Below are 14,893 nucleotides of genomic sequence, written 5' to 3' on the forward strand. Positions count from 1 at the left end.
AGCCCGCCTGGCCCAGTGAGCTGTGAGCATAAAGAGATTTTGGTTTCTGTATGCCACTGAGATTTTGAGGTTTGCTTCCTGATTTGGCCTCTCTGAGGGCCATGAGAGACGCGTGCGGTTGGACAAGAAGTATTTGTCCCCAAACCTGGGGTTTGCACCCCTTCTAGTTAGTCTCTGATGTAGTGAATATTTTAACTGGATAATGACTCCACTGCTACTTCTCCGACAAGTCACCCCAACCGGAGCTTCATTCCCTTGGTGCCCCTCTTCCTGTCCCACTGCGTGCCAGCCCCCCATTAGGAAGTCCGCTGGCGGCCGCACCCTCTCTGACAAATGCAAAGTGCACAGGGAGGGTCTGGAGGCTGACGGCCATTCACATGGAGTGGATTCTGTCCCTCCATGTGCTCCCTGCCCTCCCCAGGCCCCCGCCCCACCACGTGCTGTCCTGGAAGGAATGGGTTGGACTGGGGAGGGGTGGGGAGGGAGTGCTAGAGTTTTGTAAGGGAGGGCAGGCCTGGGACGATGCCCAGCCATTGCTACAAGGCCGCTCAGCTCCGGAGAAAAGGACCCAGATGGTGAGAAGGCGGCAGGAACCTGGACAACTGGCCAAAAGGAACCCTGACACCAGGGAGAAGGAAAGAGACTCTGTCCTGACACCACTAAAAGCACCTTGCTCTCCAAATCAGCCCCTTTGGCGACTACAGCTGGCTCAAAATCGGGTTAAATGACGGACTTTTTAAATGTAACTGAGAGCAAGCCTGGGGACCTGACCATAGAAGTGTCCAAACCTCAGACTGGTTTGCTAAACTTTTCACTGGATGAATTTCCACACACTGAACACACCCCGGTGACCAGTGCCCCAGTCAAGAAAAGGAACGTTACCAGCTCCCAGCAGGCTCCCTGACGTCCCCACGAAGCCACCTCCCTCCCAGGGGAACCACTGCCTGTCTTCAGCAGCACAACCCACATGCCTCTGTGCTCTGTGTCTGATCAGACAGAAGGGGCGGGCCTGCGCTTTGTCACTCAGCAGGGCGTCTGTGAGGCGTCTGTGTGGCGTCTGTGCCACTCTTGTGACGGTAGAATGGCACTCTTGTCACTGCAGTTAGGCAGCAACTGATTTGCTTTCTAAGAATAATCAGTATAATAACTAGAGTTCCAGTGAAGGCTAAGGAGGCTTAGCACAAAGAAGGGAGATTAATGAAAGCAGAAAGTACACTTGAGATAGAATTATATGTATTATATGTGTGTGTGTGTACACACCCGCCTCTACCAGCCAAGTAAATACCAAAGATAGAAGAAAAATAGCCTGAAAATAAATTAGAAATTAACTCCAAATGGCAAGAGGGCTCAAATATTGTGCCTCCCTGACTGAAATCTGTATCTGACTTAGAGACTTGGGCCATGGTCCCATGATCTGCCTTGGACACATGGGTCGTGTTCTGTGATCTTAGAGACGTGGGCCGTGTTCCCGTGACCTGTCTTAGACACATGGGCCATCTTCCATGATCTGACTTAGAGATGTGGGCCGTGTTCCCGTGATCTGCTTTGGACACATGGGCATCTTCCATGATCTGACTTAGAGACGTGGGCCGTGTTCCCGTGATCTGCCTTGGACACATGGGCATCTTCCATGATCTGACTTAGAGACGTGGGCCGTGTTCCCGTGATCTGCCTTGGACACATGGGCATCTTCCATGATCTGACTTAGAGACGTGGACCGTGTTCCCGTGATCTGCCTTGGACACGTGGGCATCTTCCATGATCTGACTTAGAGACGTGGGCCGTGTTCCCGTGATCTGCTTTGGACACGTGGGCATCTTCCATGATCTGACTTAGAGATGTGGGCCGTGTTCCCGTGATCTGCCTTGGACACATGGGCATCTTCCATGATCTGACTTAGAGATGTGGGCCGTGTTCCCGTGATCTGCCTTGGACACGTGGGCATCTTCCATGATCTGACTTAGAGACGTGGGCCGTGTTCCCGTGACCTCCTTGGACACGTGGGCATCTTCCATGATCTGACTTAGAGACGTGGGCCGTGTTCCCGTGATCTGCCTTGGACACATGGGCATCTTCCATGATCTGACTTAGAGACGTGGGCCGTGTTCCCGTGATCTGCCTTGGACACATGGGCATCTTCCATGATCTGACTTAGAGATGTGGGCCGTGTTCCCGTGATCTGCCTTGGACACGTGGGCATCTTCCATGATCTGACTTAGAGACGTGGGCCGTGTTCCCGTGACCTCCTTGGACACGTGGGCATCTTCCATGATCTGACTTAGAGACGTGGGCCGTGTTCCCGTGATCTGCTTTGGACACATGGGCATCTTCCATGATCTGACTTAGAGATGTGGGCCGTGTTCCTGTGATCTGCCTTGGACACATGGGCATCTTCCATGATCTGACTTAGAGATGTGGGCCGTGTTCCCGTGACCTGCCTTGGACACATGGACATCTTCCATGATCTGACTTAGAGACGTGGGCCGTGTTCCCGTAACCTGCCTTGGACACATGGGCCATGTTCCGTAGGCGGCAGTGAGTGCCCCATGCTGCCCCTGTAGTTGCGTGTCCCCATCACCGGTCAGGGCCCCCGGGCAGCACTTCCACCCAGGAGCCCATCCTGTCCCACAGCCCCAGCTTCAGCTGGTCACGTCAGGCAGACGTCTCGGCCCATTTGTCTTTCACGGGGGAGTTCTTCAGAGACCCCTCCCACCTCCTGTGGGCCTTCTGTGCCCTCTGCTGACACCTGCTTTCTCCTTCCTCCATCAGTCTGTCTCCCCCACTTCCTGTTGGGTGCAGGCCAGGCTTTGCCAGGAGACTCCTATTTACCATTAATCAGCTCCTACCATTCTTTTCCCTTCGTTCTTCATCTTTCGGACCAAGAGCATTTTTAAATATGGATCTCTTTTTTTTTTAATCCTCACCCAAGGACATTTTCCATTGATTTTTTTTTTTTTTTTTTTTTTTTTTTAGGAAGAGTGGAAGAGAGAGGGAAGGCAGAGAGAAACATCGATGTGAGAGAAACACATTGATTGGTTGTCTCCTGCACGAGCCCTGACTAGGGCCTGGCCCGGGGAGGAGCCTGTAACCAAGGTATGTGCCCTTGACCGGAACTGAACCCGGGACCCTTTGGTCCGCAGGCTGACGCCCTATCTACTGAGCCAAACTGGCTAGGGCTGAAAATATGATCTCTTTATGTCACCCTTTCCCCACCAAGTCTGCAAACACCAGGTTTGGGAACACATATGTCTTGCCCAACTGCAGCCGCCTCTCATCACATCTGCCTCTCATCGCCCCCGGAGAGGCCCAGTCCAGGAAGCAATTAGTTCACCACCCAGTGAAACCAGCTCAAAGGCCAGCTGCCCTGAGCCCAGCTTGGGGAACACACCACTGCCTGCCCCCGGTGGACTTGTGTGGCTCTCCCACAGCCAGCACTAAGCCATCTGCGACTTTCAAACTGGCGGGCCTGAGCGCCAGAGCAGTGCTGGGGGCAGGAGAGAGGCAGGAGCGGGTTTTGGGCCATGATCAGGCCGAGTAGCCCACTCAGCTGTTTTCTGTAGGGCGATTCTGTAACATTTTCTGTGACACAGTTGGGTCTAGAGACAGAGACAGACAGAGAGCTCCCATCCGGACAGAGCCGGGCGTGTGTGTGCTGGGGCGGTTCCCGGGCTCAGGGAGGCGGCGGCCTTGCACTGAGGACACTCACCGTGCTGCTCACGGGTGGTGACCTTGCCGAAGGGGTGGGCCGGGCCCTCACCGGCCCTCGTGCGCGGAGTGACCAGGAACTCGTAGAAGGATTCCGGCTGCAGGTTCTCCACAACAAATGTCTTTTGCTCTGGGTTGTCGATGTCATGTTTGCAACATACTGAGGTATCTGTGGTTTAAAAAACATTGGGAATGTGAGAGAGCTGGCGCTAACACTCCTGCTGACTCAGCACTGTGAACATTTTTAAAACAACAAAAAAATCAAATCAGAATTTCATCACGCAGGGACATTTTTAGGAATTGGCCAGAAAGGCAAAACATCCACTAGGCAAGAGATGTTGGTGATCAGGGGAGAGCGCACAGTTCTGTAATAGGTGGCAAGCTCTTGCCAGAGACTTAAACATACATCTCATAACCCCTGACCGGTGTGGCTCAGTTGATTGAATGTTGTCCCCTGCACCCAACAGTCTCATATTGATTCCTGGTCAGGGTGCATAGGGGAGGCAACCAGTCGATGCTTTTCTTTCCCCATCTTCCTCTCCCTTCCTCTCTAAAGTCACTATAAAATAAAGACATCTCATAGACGCAGATAACAAAGTGATGGTTGCTAGAGGGGAGGGGGCTGAGGGTTGGGGTGAAGGGATTCAGAAGTACAGATTGGTAGTTACAAATAGTCAGGCATGTAAAGAACAGCAGAGGGAATATAGTCAGCAATGTTGTAATAACTGTCCATGGTGTCAGGAGGCACTTGAATTATTGGGGGACCAGTTCATAAATTATATAAGTGCTAACCACTATGCCAGTGATGGCGAACCTTTAGAGCTCGGCGTGTCAGCATTTTGAAAAACCCTAACTTAACTCTGGTGCCATGTCACATATAGAAATTTTTTTGGTATTTGCAACCATGGTAAAACAAAGACTTCTATTTTTGATATTTATCTACACTAATAAAACACAAACATGCAAATTGACTGTACCTTTGCTATGCCCTAAGCCATGCCCACCAGCCAATCAGAGTGACTATATGCAAATTAACTCAACCAAGATGGCGGCCGGCAGCCATGGAGCTGAAGCAAGCAGGAGGCTTGGTTGCCCCAGTGATGGAGGAAGCCAAGCTTCCCGCCCTGCCCTGGCCAGCTCTGAGCTCCACTCAAGGCAACAAAGTTTCAATTTTAGAAGGTAAATAAATCCCAGAATAAAAAACAAAAAACAAATGGAGAGGCTGGGAGCTTCCATTGCCGGGGGGCTTGGCCAGCCTGAAAATGACCCTCAGCCCCTCACCTAGACTGGCCAGGCACCCCAGTGGTGACTCCCCCACCCTAAAGGGGGTGTGGCCAGCCTGAAAACAGCCATCAGCCCCTCACCCAGGCTGACCAAACCTCCATGGGGTGAGGGTCCCCACTGGCAGGGAGGGAGCTTGACCAGCCTGCAAACTGCCATCAGCCCCTCACCCAGGCTGTCCAGGCATCCCAGCAGGGACCCCCACCCTGAAGGAGCTGTGGCCAGCCTGCAAACAGCCATCAGCCTCTCACCCAGGCTGGCCAGGCACCCCAGTGGGGACCCCCACCCTGAAGGGGGTGTGACCAGCTGCAAACACCCATCAGCCCCTCACCCAGGCTGGCCAGGCACCCCAGTGGGGACCCCCACCCTGAAGGGGGTGTGACCTGCTGCAAACACCCATCAGCCCCTCATCCAGGCTGGCCAGGCACCCCAGCGGGACCCCCACCCTGATCCGGGACACCCTTCAGGGCAAACCAGCTGGCCCCCACCCATGCACCAGGCCTCTATCCCATATAATAAAAGGGTAATATGCAAATTGACCCTAACAGCAGAACGACTGGGAATGACTGGTCACTATGACACACACTGACCACCAGGGGGCAGATGCTCAATGCAGGAGCTGTCCCCTGGTGATCAGTGCACTCCCACAGGAGGAGCTCTGCTCAGCCACAAGCCAGGCTGATGGCTGCCAGCACGGTGGTGGTGGCGGGAGCCTCTCCTGCCTCCTCAGCAGCACTAAGGATGTCTGACTGCAGCTTAGGTCTGCTCCCTGCTGGTAAGTGGACATCCCTTGAGGGCTGCCGGGCTGCCAGAGGGATGTCTGACTGCCAGCTTGGGCCCAATCCCCCAGGGAGTGGGCCTAAGCCAGTAGGTAGACATCCTCTGAGGGGTCCCAGACTGCAAGAGGGCATAGGCCTGGTTGAGGGACCCCCCAAGTGCACAAAATTTTGTGCACCGGACCTCTAGTTTTATATATTTAAATGCCATTTAACAAAGAAAATTCAACCAAAAAAATGAGTTTGTGTGTCACCTCTGACACGCGTGTCATAGGTTTGCCATCACTGCACTATGCTGTACACTATAAACTAATATAAAGTAACTAGAGACACGGTGCACGGATTTGTGCACCAGTGGGGTCCCTCAGCATGGCCTGTGCCCTCTAGCAATCTGGGATCTCTTGGGGGATGTTGGACTACAGGTTTTGGCCCGATCTCTGCAGGCCAGGGATTGTCTGACATCCCCCAAGGGATGTAGTAGTGCACAAAGTGACAGCTAGCTGGGGAGGAGCCTGACCCCAGGCTGGGTGCCGTGCTGCTCCTGCTCATCTTGCATCCACTCCGCCTGTAGCCACCACCGCTCAATAGGCTCGCTGCCACTCTGCTGTGGTCTCCGGGCTGCAGCAGCCAGCCGTGAGCCCTGCGCCTGGCACCCATTGGTCAGCTGAGCAGCACTCCTGCTGTGGGAGTGCACTGACCACCAGGTGGAAGCTTCTGGATTGAGCATCTGCCTCTTGATGATAGTGCACGTCATAGTAACCAGTCGACCGGTCATTCGGTCGTTCGGTTGTTCGGTTGTTTAGGCTTTTATATATATAGATAGATAGATATAGATACTGAATGCCAACTGTAATTGAAAAATTTTAAAAAATACATAAATAACCTTTAACAAGGTCAAAGGGAAAAAGGAAAGGGGGTTCGCAAGGAAGTTTCCTACGTGGCAGGTTTTCTTAAGAAGATGGCGGGACTTCAGGTGCTTCTAAAAATATCAGGCCACATGGTTTTTATGTTAAAATACTGGCCCCCACCATCCTGTCCACCTACGAACTTGTTTAAGAACCTGTTTGACCTGCAAGAATAGACAGTCACAGACGGCAGCCTGCCGCATGATTTCAAATAGTGACATGTTACAAGGGTAAACAAGCACGCATGTCACCTGGGAGGACTGCCTTTGTGAACCCCGGGGGGCACTGCTCCTCCTTGGATCGCAGGTAGACGCGGTACCCTTGGATGAAACCAGGCTGGGAGTCAGTGGCGTAATCCTTCCAACTCAGAGTGAAGGAGTGCAGTGTCAGGTTGCTTATGTCCACGCGAGGGTTGTTTGCAGGAGCTGGGAAGGAAGTTGGGGTAAGAAGAGTCAGGATTTGGAAATATTCTCTAAGTGTTCCAACCCCTGCAGATACCAACATTCATGGAGGCTCAAGTACCTTATATAACGCGGTGTGTGGTGTAGAACTGTGCCTATGGTTGGCACTCCACATCTGTGGATTCAACCAAACACGGATCAAAAGCCATATTTTTCAATATTAACTTGGGAATCTGATGGGAAACCCAGGGATGTGGAGGCCTGACTGTATATTTATTGAAAAATAAAAAACAAAACCACACAAACCCTCATGTAAGCAGACCCACGCGGTTCTAAACCATGCAGTGCAATGGCAGCTGCACCTAGAATTCAGGAACAGACGATTTCTAAAAAAGCTGTATTCTCTTGTTGCTGTGTGACCTTGTGTTGCTTTTCTCTGGGCATCTGTTTCTACATCTGTGAAAGGGGAGGTGTTTCTACATCTGTGAAAGGGGAGGGTTTCTACATCTGTGAAAGGGGCGGCTTGAACGAGAAGGTTGCTCAGCCTCTTCCCAGCTCTCCCAAACGATGCCAAGGCATAAGTCTTCTAGAGAAAAAGATAAGACTCCTCAGCTGCCCCAGCCCCGCAGCCTCTGGAGTTGGCTGTGGTCCTCCTTTCAGTGACATATGTCCACCTGCACAGAGTGAGCGCCCATGTTTATTGAAAACAGTCTCTCTGTGCAGGGACATGTGAACTCTGGGAAAATTAGCAATGGTTTTTCCCTTTTGCAAAGCATTTACTGGTATACGTTGTGTTCAGTGAAAATGTCTTATGTTAGTATGGTTTAAAAATAATTTGTTAAGAACGCAATGACCAGAATCAAGAAGACACTGAACTTAGGCACGGTGTTGGAACTTCCTACACCCCAAGCTGAGTCTCTGGATTGTCCTGAGCAAGTCTGCCGTGGGCACACCACACGCTTTCACTCACCTAGTTCCTGGGAGTATCCTGTCTTTCTCGCCAATAAATAGGCCGTCCTTTCTGGAGAAATTCCATAAATCCTGAAGTTGTATCGGACCCCTGGTCTGAAAGCATCTAGAGAAGAAAAATCCACAGATTTTCAGTAACAGCACAGGATGACCCTCTCTTTCCTCCTGAAAAGGAAAAGAAGGAAAACGGAAGTGGTGTCCCCCTAGTAATCTCCTCGGGGTGCTGCCCTTCGCCCCCACTGCCTGCCCTCCCTCCACTGGCCTCGGAGTCCTCCATTGTCTCCAAGCAAGCCCATGGGACTGTTCTCTCCATCAGCCCTGGAGGAAGAGCTCTCAAACACATGTGCATGTCATGTGTGCATGACACCTCAGGCGTGTGTATGACACATGTGCATGACACCGTGCAGGATTCGACCAGAGAGCCACTGCCAGCCCTCCTTTGACCCAAACCCCCTCCAGCGATGTGCCTTCTCTGCCCAGGAGAGCCAAGTGTCTGGAAGGCTTTGCTTCCACTTCCTGGCTTTGCCTCACACTGCAATCCACCTGCAGCGCCCACCATGCCACTGATGTTCTCTAGCCAAGGGGAACCTGGCCTCCTCAGTCCCTGAGGGCTACTGAATGCCCTCCAGGGCCTCTATCACCCTCTGGACCCAGACAATTCCCATGTTTTCATCTTGAGTCCAGCAGATGGCGCTACCAACCCCAGCTCAAGCCACAAACCTAGGCTCCTTTGATTTGACTGATAGGGCAGTCTTGAAATTACAAATGCAATGTGGGGGGTAAGTTCTGTATGTTCCATTAAAGTTGAGGCGTCGATGATGGATGCCCATCACTGTCCTAGGTGTCTCCCAAATCCACACACTTCTTTGCTTTTGTAAAAGCTCTCTGGACAATTGTTAGAATGCCATGCTGCCACTCATCTGAGACCACAAATTCATGAAAATCATGAAACCCTCTCCCAGCCTCAGGCTCAGATATTCTCTGGCAAAGTAGATCTAACCTCAGGCCATATCACCTGCAACATTTGAAATCCTAGCACCCATGCTGGATTGGTAATTTCAAAATGATGAATTTATCACAGAGCATCTTCGAGAGCGACCAGACAACCTCCAGTGGTCGGCAAACTGCGGCTCGCGGGCCACATGTGGCTCTTTGGCCCCTTGAGTGTGGCTCTTCCACAAAATACCGACTTCTTCACATGGGCCACAAAGTTTCAATCGCACTGTATGTGTGCGCCCACACGTAGTATTTTGTGGAAGAGCCCCACTCAAGGGGCCAAAGAGCCGCATGTGGCTCGCGAGCCACAGTTTGCCGACCACTGTCCTAGCCGATCGTGCTGCAAGGTGGATGGGACAAGATGGTGATGTGGGAGGTTCTCACCTGAGCTGATGACGGTGCTGGTAGCATTGGGGCCCAGGTTTTCCCACTGGAGATCGCAGGACGACTCCCGGGGACCATCACACCAGTCCACCACGTAGCCTATGACATCTCCAGGTGGCGGTTTCCAGGACATAGAGACTCCGCCCTCTGTGCCTTGAATTCTTTCTTCTTTAACCTCTGCTGTTTCTTAGATGTGAGGGGTGGAAATTGAGGCGAGGACAAAAAGAGAAAAGACAATCTGGATAGGTACTAAGTGGCAATATGCAAGGATGTGCACACTCCTCGTGGCCAAGGTTGCCACCTCAGCATAGTTTATGTGCCCAGGCAGTCTGGGTAAGGTCTGACAACTGGGGAAAAGGGGACATGGTCTTAATGGACCACCAGTCCTACCGACTTAGAGCTGGGTTACCCTACATCCTGCGGATGGGAATCCCCCATTTCCCGAGGCTGACTGCACAGCCTGCCCCGTGCCCAGGCAGTGGTCTCAGCTTCCATCTGAGAGGGAGCCGGCCCCCATCAAAGAGTGAGCCCACGGGCAGCTGCCCAGAAATTCAACCACTGCGGACCACGTATTGCGTGGTACAGACAGACATTAAACATTTACTCTATTTACCTGCAGTTGCAATTTCATCAGCGTCCTGTATTGTATCTGGCTATCCTACGTACCGCTGAACATTATGGGAAAGTGTGGTGTTGCTAACTCTGCCAGGGCACCACGTGACTACCCAGCTGGGGCGCCCAAAGGACCCTGCAGCCCTGGTACAAGGCACAGAGCTCCCCAAGGCCTGTGTGTACCCTACCGACAGGGCTTCCCTCTCCCTTCAGCAGAGACACACATCTCTCTCACATTGAAGCAGCATTTTCACGTCACTCATTCACACTAAGACCTCACCCGGGATTTAGAATCACAACTCTTATCAAGCTGCTTCTGTACAACTGCAGGACTGTCTGAGGAGGGGAGGTAGAGGCAGCTCCTTGGTCTGTCACCTCCTTGGTCTGTCTCAGAGGACGCCTGTGTCTTCATCCACTCCAGTGACAAGAATGTGAACAGCAGGGAGGCTGGAGGGAGCCTCACAGAGGGTGGGGAGGGTCTGAAGGCCGCACGGGGAAGGAAGGTATGGTGGGAACCCCGAAACAGACAGCAGCGTCTGGGCTGGGCCTCCGGCGGCAGTCTTTCTTTCGTCTCCCCTCCCCCAGGGGGAATGGAATGCCTGCTCTTCCTGTTCTGGTTCTAATGAGGACAGAATGCTGTATACAGTCATTTCCTCTCATAAGTACTGGTCTTGGCAGGCAACGCTTACGTTAAATAACTCCTTAGTTTTTCTTCTGCGCCGCGATCCTACTTTCTTTTTCTTACTTGATGTAATGCATCGTTCTTAAAACAAGACGAAGCACCACCACCCTCTACTCTAGCCCACGTAACCCCAATTTAAGCCCAATGTGAATGGCACATTTATACCACCTGACCTCACCCCGTAAGCAGGGTCTGAGGATGTAATAGTAGTGACAGTGTTGCAAGGTTCATGAATGACCCCGGATGTCAACTGTATTATGTTCAAGCGTGCATCGGCTCAGCGTGTTCCCGTGGGGTTAGTGCGCCGACCCCCATGCCCAGCTCGCCCGAGGAGGCAATCAGTGTCTTTCCCACCTTGTTGCTCCTTTCACGGGGGGGGGGGGGGGGGTAGCCAGTCCCCACGTTCACTCTACAGCTTTGGCAAAGCCCCTCTGGAGATACGATACTGGTTCTTATGGTCTCTGGAATGTTCATGGGCTCTTTACAGGCGGCAAGGACTGACAACAGAGCTTACAATATCACACCTGCAACTCATCCTTCATGAGCCGCAGCCACATTTACACCATCCCCACTCTCCGTCAGGGCTGTTCGTTGGTGGTGCATTTATTGGAGTAAATTTGAGATAATTTCCCGTTTGTTGAAGAGTCGCCAGGGCAGAAATGGCCCAAGCGATGGCTGGAGTCTTTCTCCCCACACGAGGAGGACTGCCCTGGGGAGCCGCGGACACGCCTGGTCCAAAGGGGAACCGCGAACACTGTGGTCGCTGGACGTCTGTCGCCCCGAGTTACTGTCTTTCCGACTCACCCTGCTCTACCTGTAACATCACCAACGTCCTCCCAGAGAATAAAATGAGACAAAACACAACTCACGGTTCCCGGGGTCCCCAGTGACGACCATCACAGACGCGGGAGACGCGCCCGCACCGTTGCTGGCGGTGACGCGGATTTGGTGCGAGCACCCGTCAAGGCTTAGTTCTGTGCCGTTGGCCGGAGCAGGGACGGAGAAGAGCTTTGAGCTGGACAGTCTGTCCTGTTTTTTTGTAGCTACACTGTAGAACAGAACCTCCCCATGGGCCTGCGATTTGGACAGTGGCTGAAAAACATTGATAATCATTTCAAAATGGGCTTCCCGCTGGAAGGAGTTTGCACACTTACTTTCTAATCTTTTCTGTCCCTCAAATGCCTACACACACATGTGCACCCACCAACAAATTACCACAACTTAATAGAGGAAACAGCCCCCTAGCCCAGCCTTTCACCAGGCTGTCTTCTCTAAAGCTGAGCAGAGAGCAGGCCCCCGAGGGCTGAGCTCCTCCTAACGTGGCCACAGAAGAGGGAGCGAGGCAGGAATCCAGAGAACAGGGGGCTCTCTAGCCGGGACTTAAGGGAGACTGAATGGGTACTGAGGCGAGAAACCATCCATGAGCCCCGGCAGAGGGCCCAACTCCTGTCCTCCCCGCAACTGTGCACCCCCTTCCCCAGGGCCCACGGTCCCTCCTAGAAAATTCCCCAGTTGCAGAGAATCCCCTACTCACCTAGTCCCAAGCCCACTCCCAGGGCCTGTCCCTCAGACCTACCTTCCCAAGGACCGATGGTGCCCCCTAGACCTGAGACAGGGTGGACAGAACATGGACATACGGAGTGGCATGTCCACACGCGTGCACACAGGGCTTGTGGCGGAGGGGCCAGAGGGGAGATGGGAAGAAAGCGGGTGGGTGTGGCTGGGGCCAGCGCTCTCAGGGCAGCCAAGCGTTGGTATCAACCGCTGGGGACCTGAGAGCTCCGAACACAAACCTGGCCTTCTGGGTGGCCATGGGCGTATTCGTCAAGGTCAAAGGCACCCTAGAGGTTATATTAGTGTTTTAGCTTGACTCATAAATTTAAAGACATGCTGTGACTACTCAAATAACCGTAACTTTGAAGTATGGCGATAAACGTGCTTCTCCAGTTACACTTGTGGGGTCACGCTGGACTTGAGCTTGGCCCAAAGAACCCCACCTCAGAGGCCTGACCGCGACTCCCTGCTTTCAATGAAATTCCGTCGTTGAAATTACCTAACCACATCCTTAGAGGGAAGAATGCACTCAATCACCTCCTTTCTTAACAGCATGTTGTTTGGCCAATTAAATGGTAATGGGAACGCTTGCACAAGCATCATTGTACAGGCCCTCTGGGCGGGCCACTGACCAGGGAAAACATCTTGTGACTCCCAGGCTCGGCCTCCACCAGATGAGCACCTCGGGACAATGGACCTCATCCTCACTCCCAAGCCCCCCCACCCCCCAAGGGCCCTCCATAAGCTTCCTGGGGAGCTCGACTCCTCTTTCCTGGTTCACTCCCTTGCACACAGCCCTTTCCATAAACTATCTGCTTGATCTTGCACTGAGGTCAGTGCTCATTTCTCCCACATTGAGACTCAAGGACCTGGCATTCAAAGTCTGATAACACTCGTGTCCTGGGGCTGCACAAGTTGGAGGGGGCCCAGAGTAGAAGCTACAGAGAGGCAGGTTCTGACAATGAGAAAGGTCATCTGTGCAGTGGGCGGTCAAGGTCAAGGACAGAACCGTGCAAGCATTAGCCACGTGGGTGTGGCGTGGGGTCCCCCGCTGGGCGATGCCTGCCGCATTCACGGTAAGGACCCTCCCTAAGTTCCCTACGTTGGAAGACTGCAGCCAAGTCCGCTTTGTTTCCGGTGAAGGACACGGCCACAGAAAGCTGGCCTTCTGAATCGGTGCGTCTCACCTTCCAGAATAAAGTGACGTTACAAGATCCCAGCGTGGACCTCACGCTTCTCCAGACATCAGGAGCCTTGGAGGGAGCTGAAACGAACCAAGGAAAGGTCCTGGGTCACCATGTGAATGCAGAGCCGCACATTCCAGCTTCCCGTGACGGCGGCTCTCCGTGAGGCTCTCTCACTCTCTGTGACGCTTCTGCCCATTATCCGTGGCCACCCTGTTCATGCTTCACTAGGCGCACAGAGTAGGTGCTTAACAAAAGGTCTGCTGTATCTGAATAGGACGCCACCCTGTTCATGCTTCAGTAGGCGCACAGAGTAGGTGCTTAACCAAAGGTCTGCTGTATCTGAATAGGACGCCACCCTGTTCATGCTTCACTAGGCGCACAGAGTAGGTGCTTAACCAAAGGTCTGCTGTATCTGAATAGGACGCCACCCTGGAAGCCCTTTATGAACACCAAGCCTCAGCTTCTGGAAGCCACCAAAGAATTTTGGAATCATTTTGTCCGTTTTTTAGACCAATTCTAGGGGCTTATTGAGGTAAATTCCCACACCGGCTGGGCTCTACTGAAGCAGATTTCAATTTGCTAAAGGAGCCGCTGGAGAAGCCAACATTAAATCAAAATCTTACTGAAATACTCGGGCCCAATAGGGGGCCCCAAGGTCAATGCAAAATCTTAGCTGGTTCATAAGTTGGTGTTTTAAGAAGAGACCACGGTGGCACAGTCAATAGTGCTTCACATATATGTCAACATAATTTCCACCCCAGTGTCATCTGTGATTACACTGAAGTGTGATTATAATGCACACAGCTCAAGCTTTCCAGCATTCACCAAAGTGCTCTCAGAGGTTAAAAAACAACGTATGAATTCACCATCAGTAGGTTCGTCTAATTTCTCGTCATCATCAAAAGCTAAGTGTTTTCAGGTTTATTAGACTATAATCTAAAAGAAACAGTTTACTAAAATCTCTATCCTTTTGCCATTTTCCTTTAGCACTTAAGTTTAATTATAATGTTGGAATAAATTTGCAAAAACCAAGCATAAAAAGCAACCTTACTCAAGTACACATTCTTTAATAAAATACAACTGAGGAATATGCCATATTATTCTCAGGGCTTTCTGCAGCGGGGGAACCTTGAGGAATCCACAAAGCTAGGAAAAATGATTGGGGTCCTGGGGAGTGTGAGGATGGGCAGGCTGGGCAGGAACCCCAGACACGATGCGGAGGCCTGCTGAGCATGACCAGTGACCAACCCCGTGCGTAAATTCTGACACAGGCAGTGCCATCCCCACCCACCTCAATTAGAGTCGCTGCTTTAAAATGAGCCTCCTTGCTGAAACCGGTTTGGCTCAGTGGATAGAGCGTTGGCCTGCGGACTGAAAGGTCCCAGGTTCGATTCCGGTCAAGGGCATGTACCTGGGTTGCGGGCACATCCCCAGTAGGAGA

The 14,893-nt window shown here is 52.3% G+C and overlaps 1 protein-coding gene across 5 annotated transcripts in view; it reads right to left on the reverse strand.

Moving 5' to 3' along the window:
• OSMR (oncostatin M receptor) overlaps window positions 1-14,893 on the reverse strand; it is a 48,761-nt gene that overhangs the window by 5,625 nt on the left and 28,243 nt on the right. For 2 of the 5 annotated variants that reach the window (XM_059694906.1, XM_059694903.1), the window contains 6 exons: window positions 13,453-13,529; window positions 11,581-11,803; window positions 9,418-9,603; window positions 8,039-8,143; window positions 6,919-7,092; window positions 3,707-3,874 (listed from right to left, as the gene is read on the reverse strand). In XM_059694906.1, the coding sequence (XP_059550889.1) occupies window positions 3,707-3,874; window positions 6,919-7,092; window positions 8,039-8,143; window positions 9,418-9,603; window positions 11,581-11,803; window positions 13,453-13,529 (933 nt within the window). Of the gene's footprint in view, window positions 1-3,706; window positions 3,875-6,918; window positions 7,093-8,038; window positions 8,144-9,417; window positions 9,604-10,320; window positions 10,509-11,580; window positions 11,804-13,452; window positions 13,530-14,893 lie in introns of those variants that run through there. The other 3 variants (XM_059694905.1, XM_059694904.1, XM_059694907.1) reach the window with 2 other exon arrangements.

The sequence above is a fragment of the Myotis daubentonii genome, chromosome 4, assembly GCF_963259705.1.
Source record: "Myotis daubentonii chromosome 4, mMyoDau2.1, whole genome shotgun sequence".
Lineage (NCBI taxonomy): Eukaryota > Metazoa > Chordata > Mammalia > Chiroptera > Vespertilionidae > Myotis > Myotis daubentonii.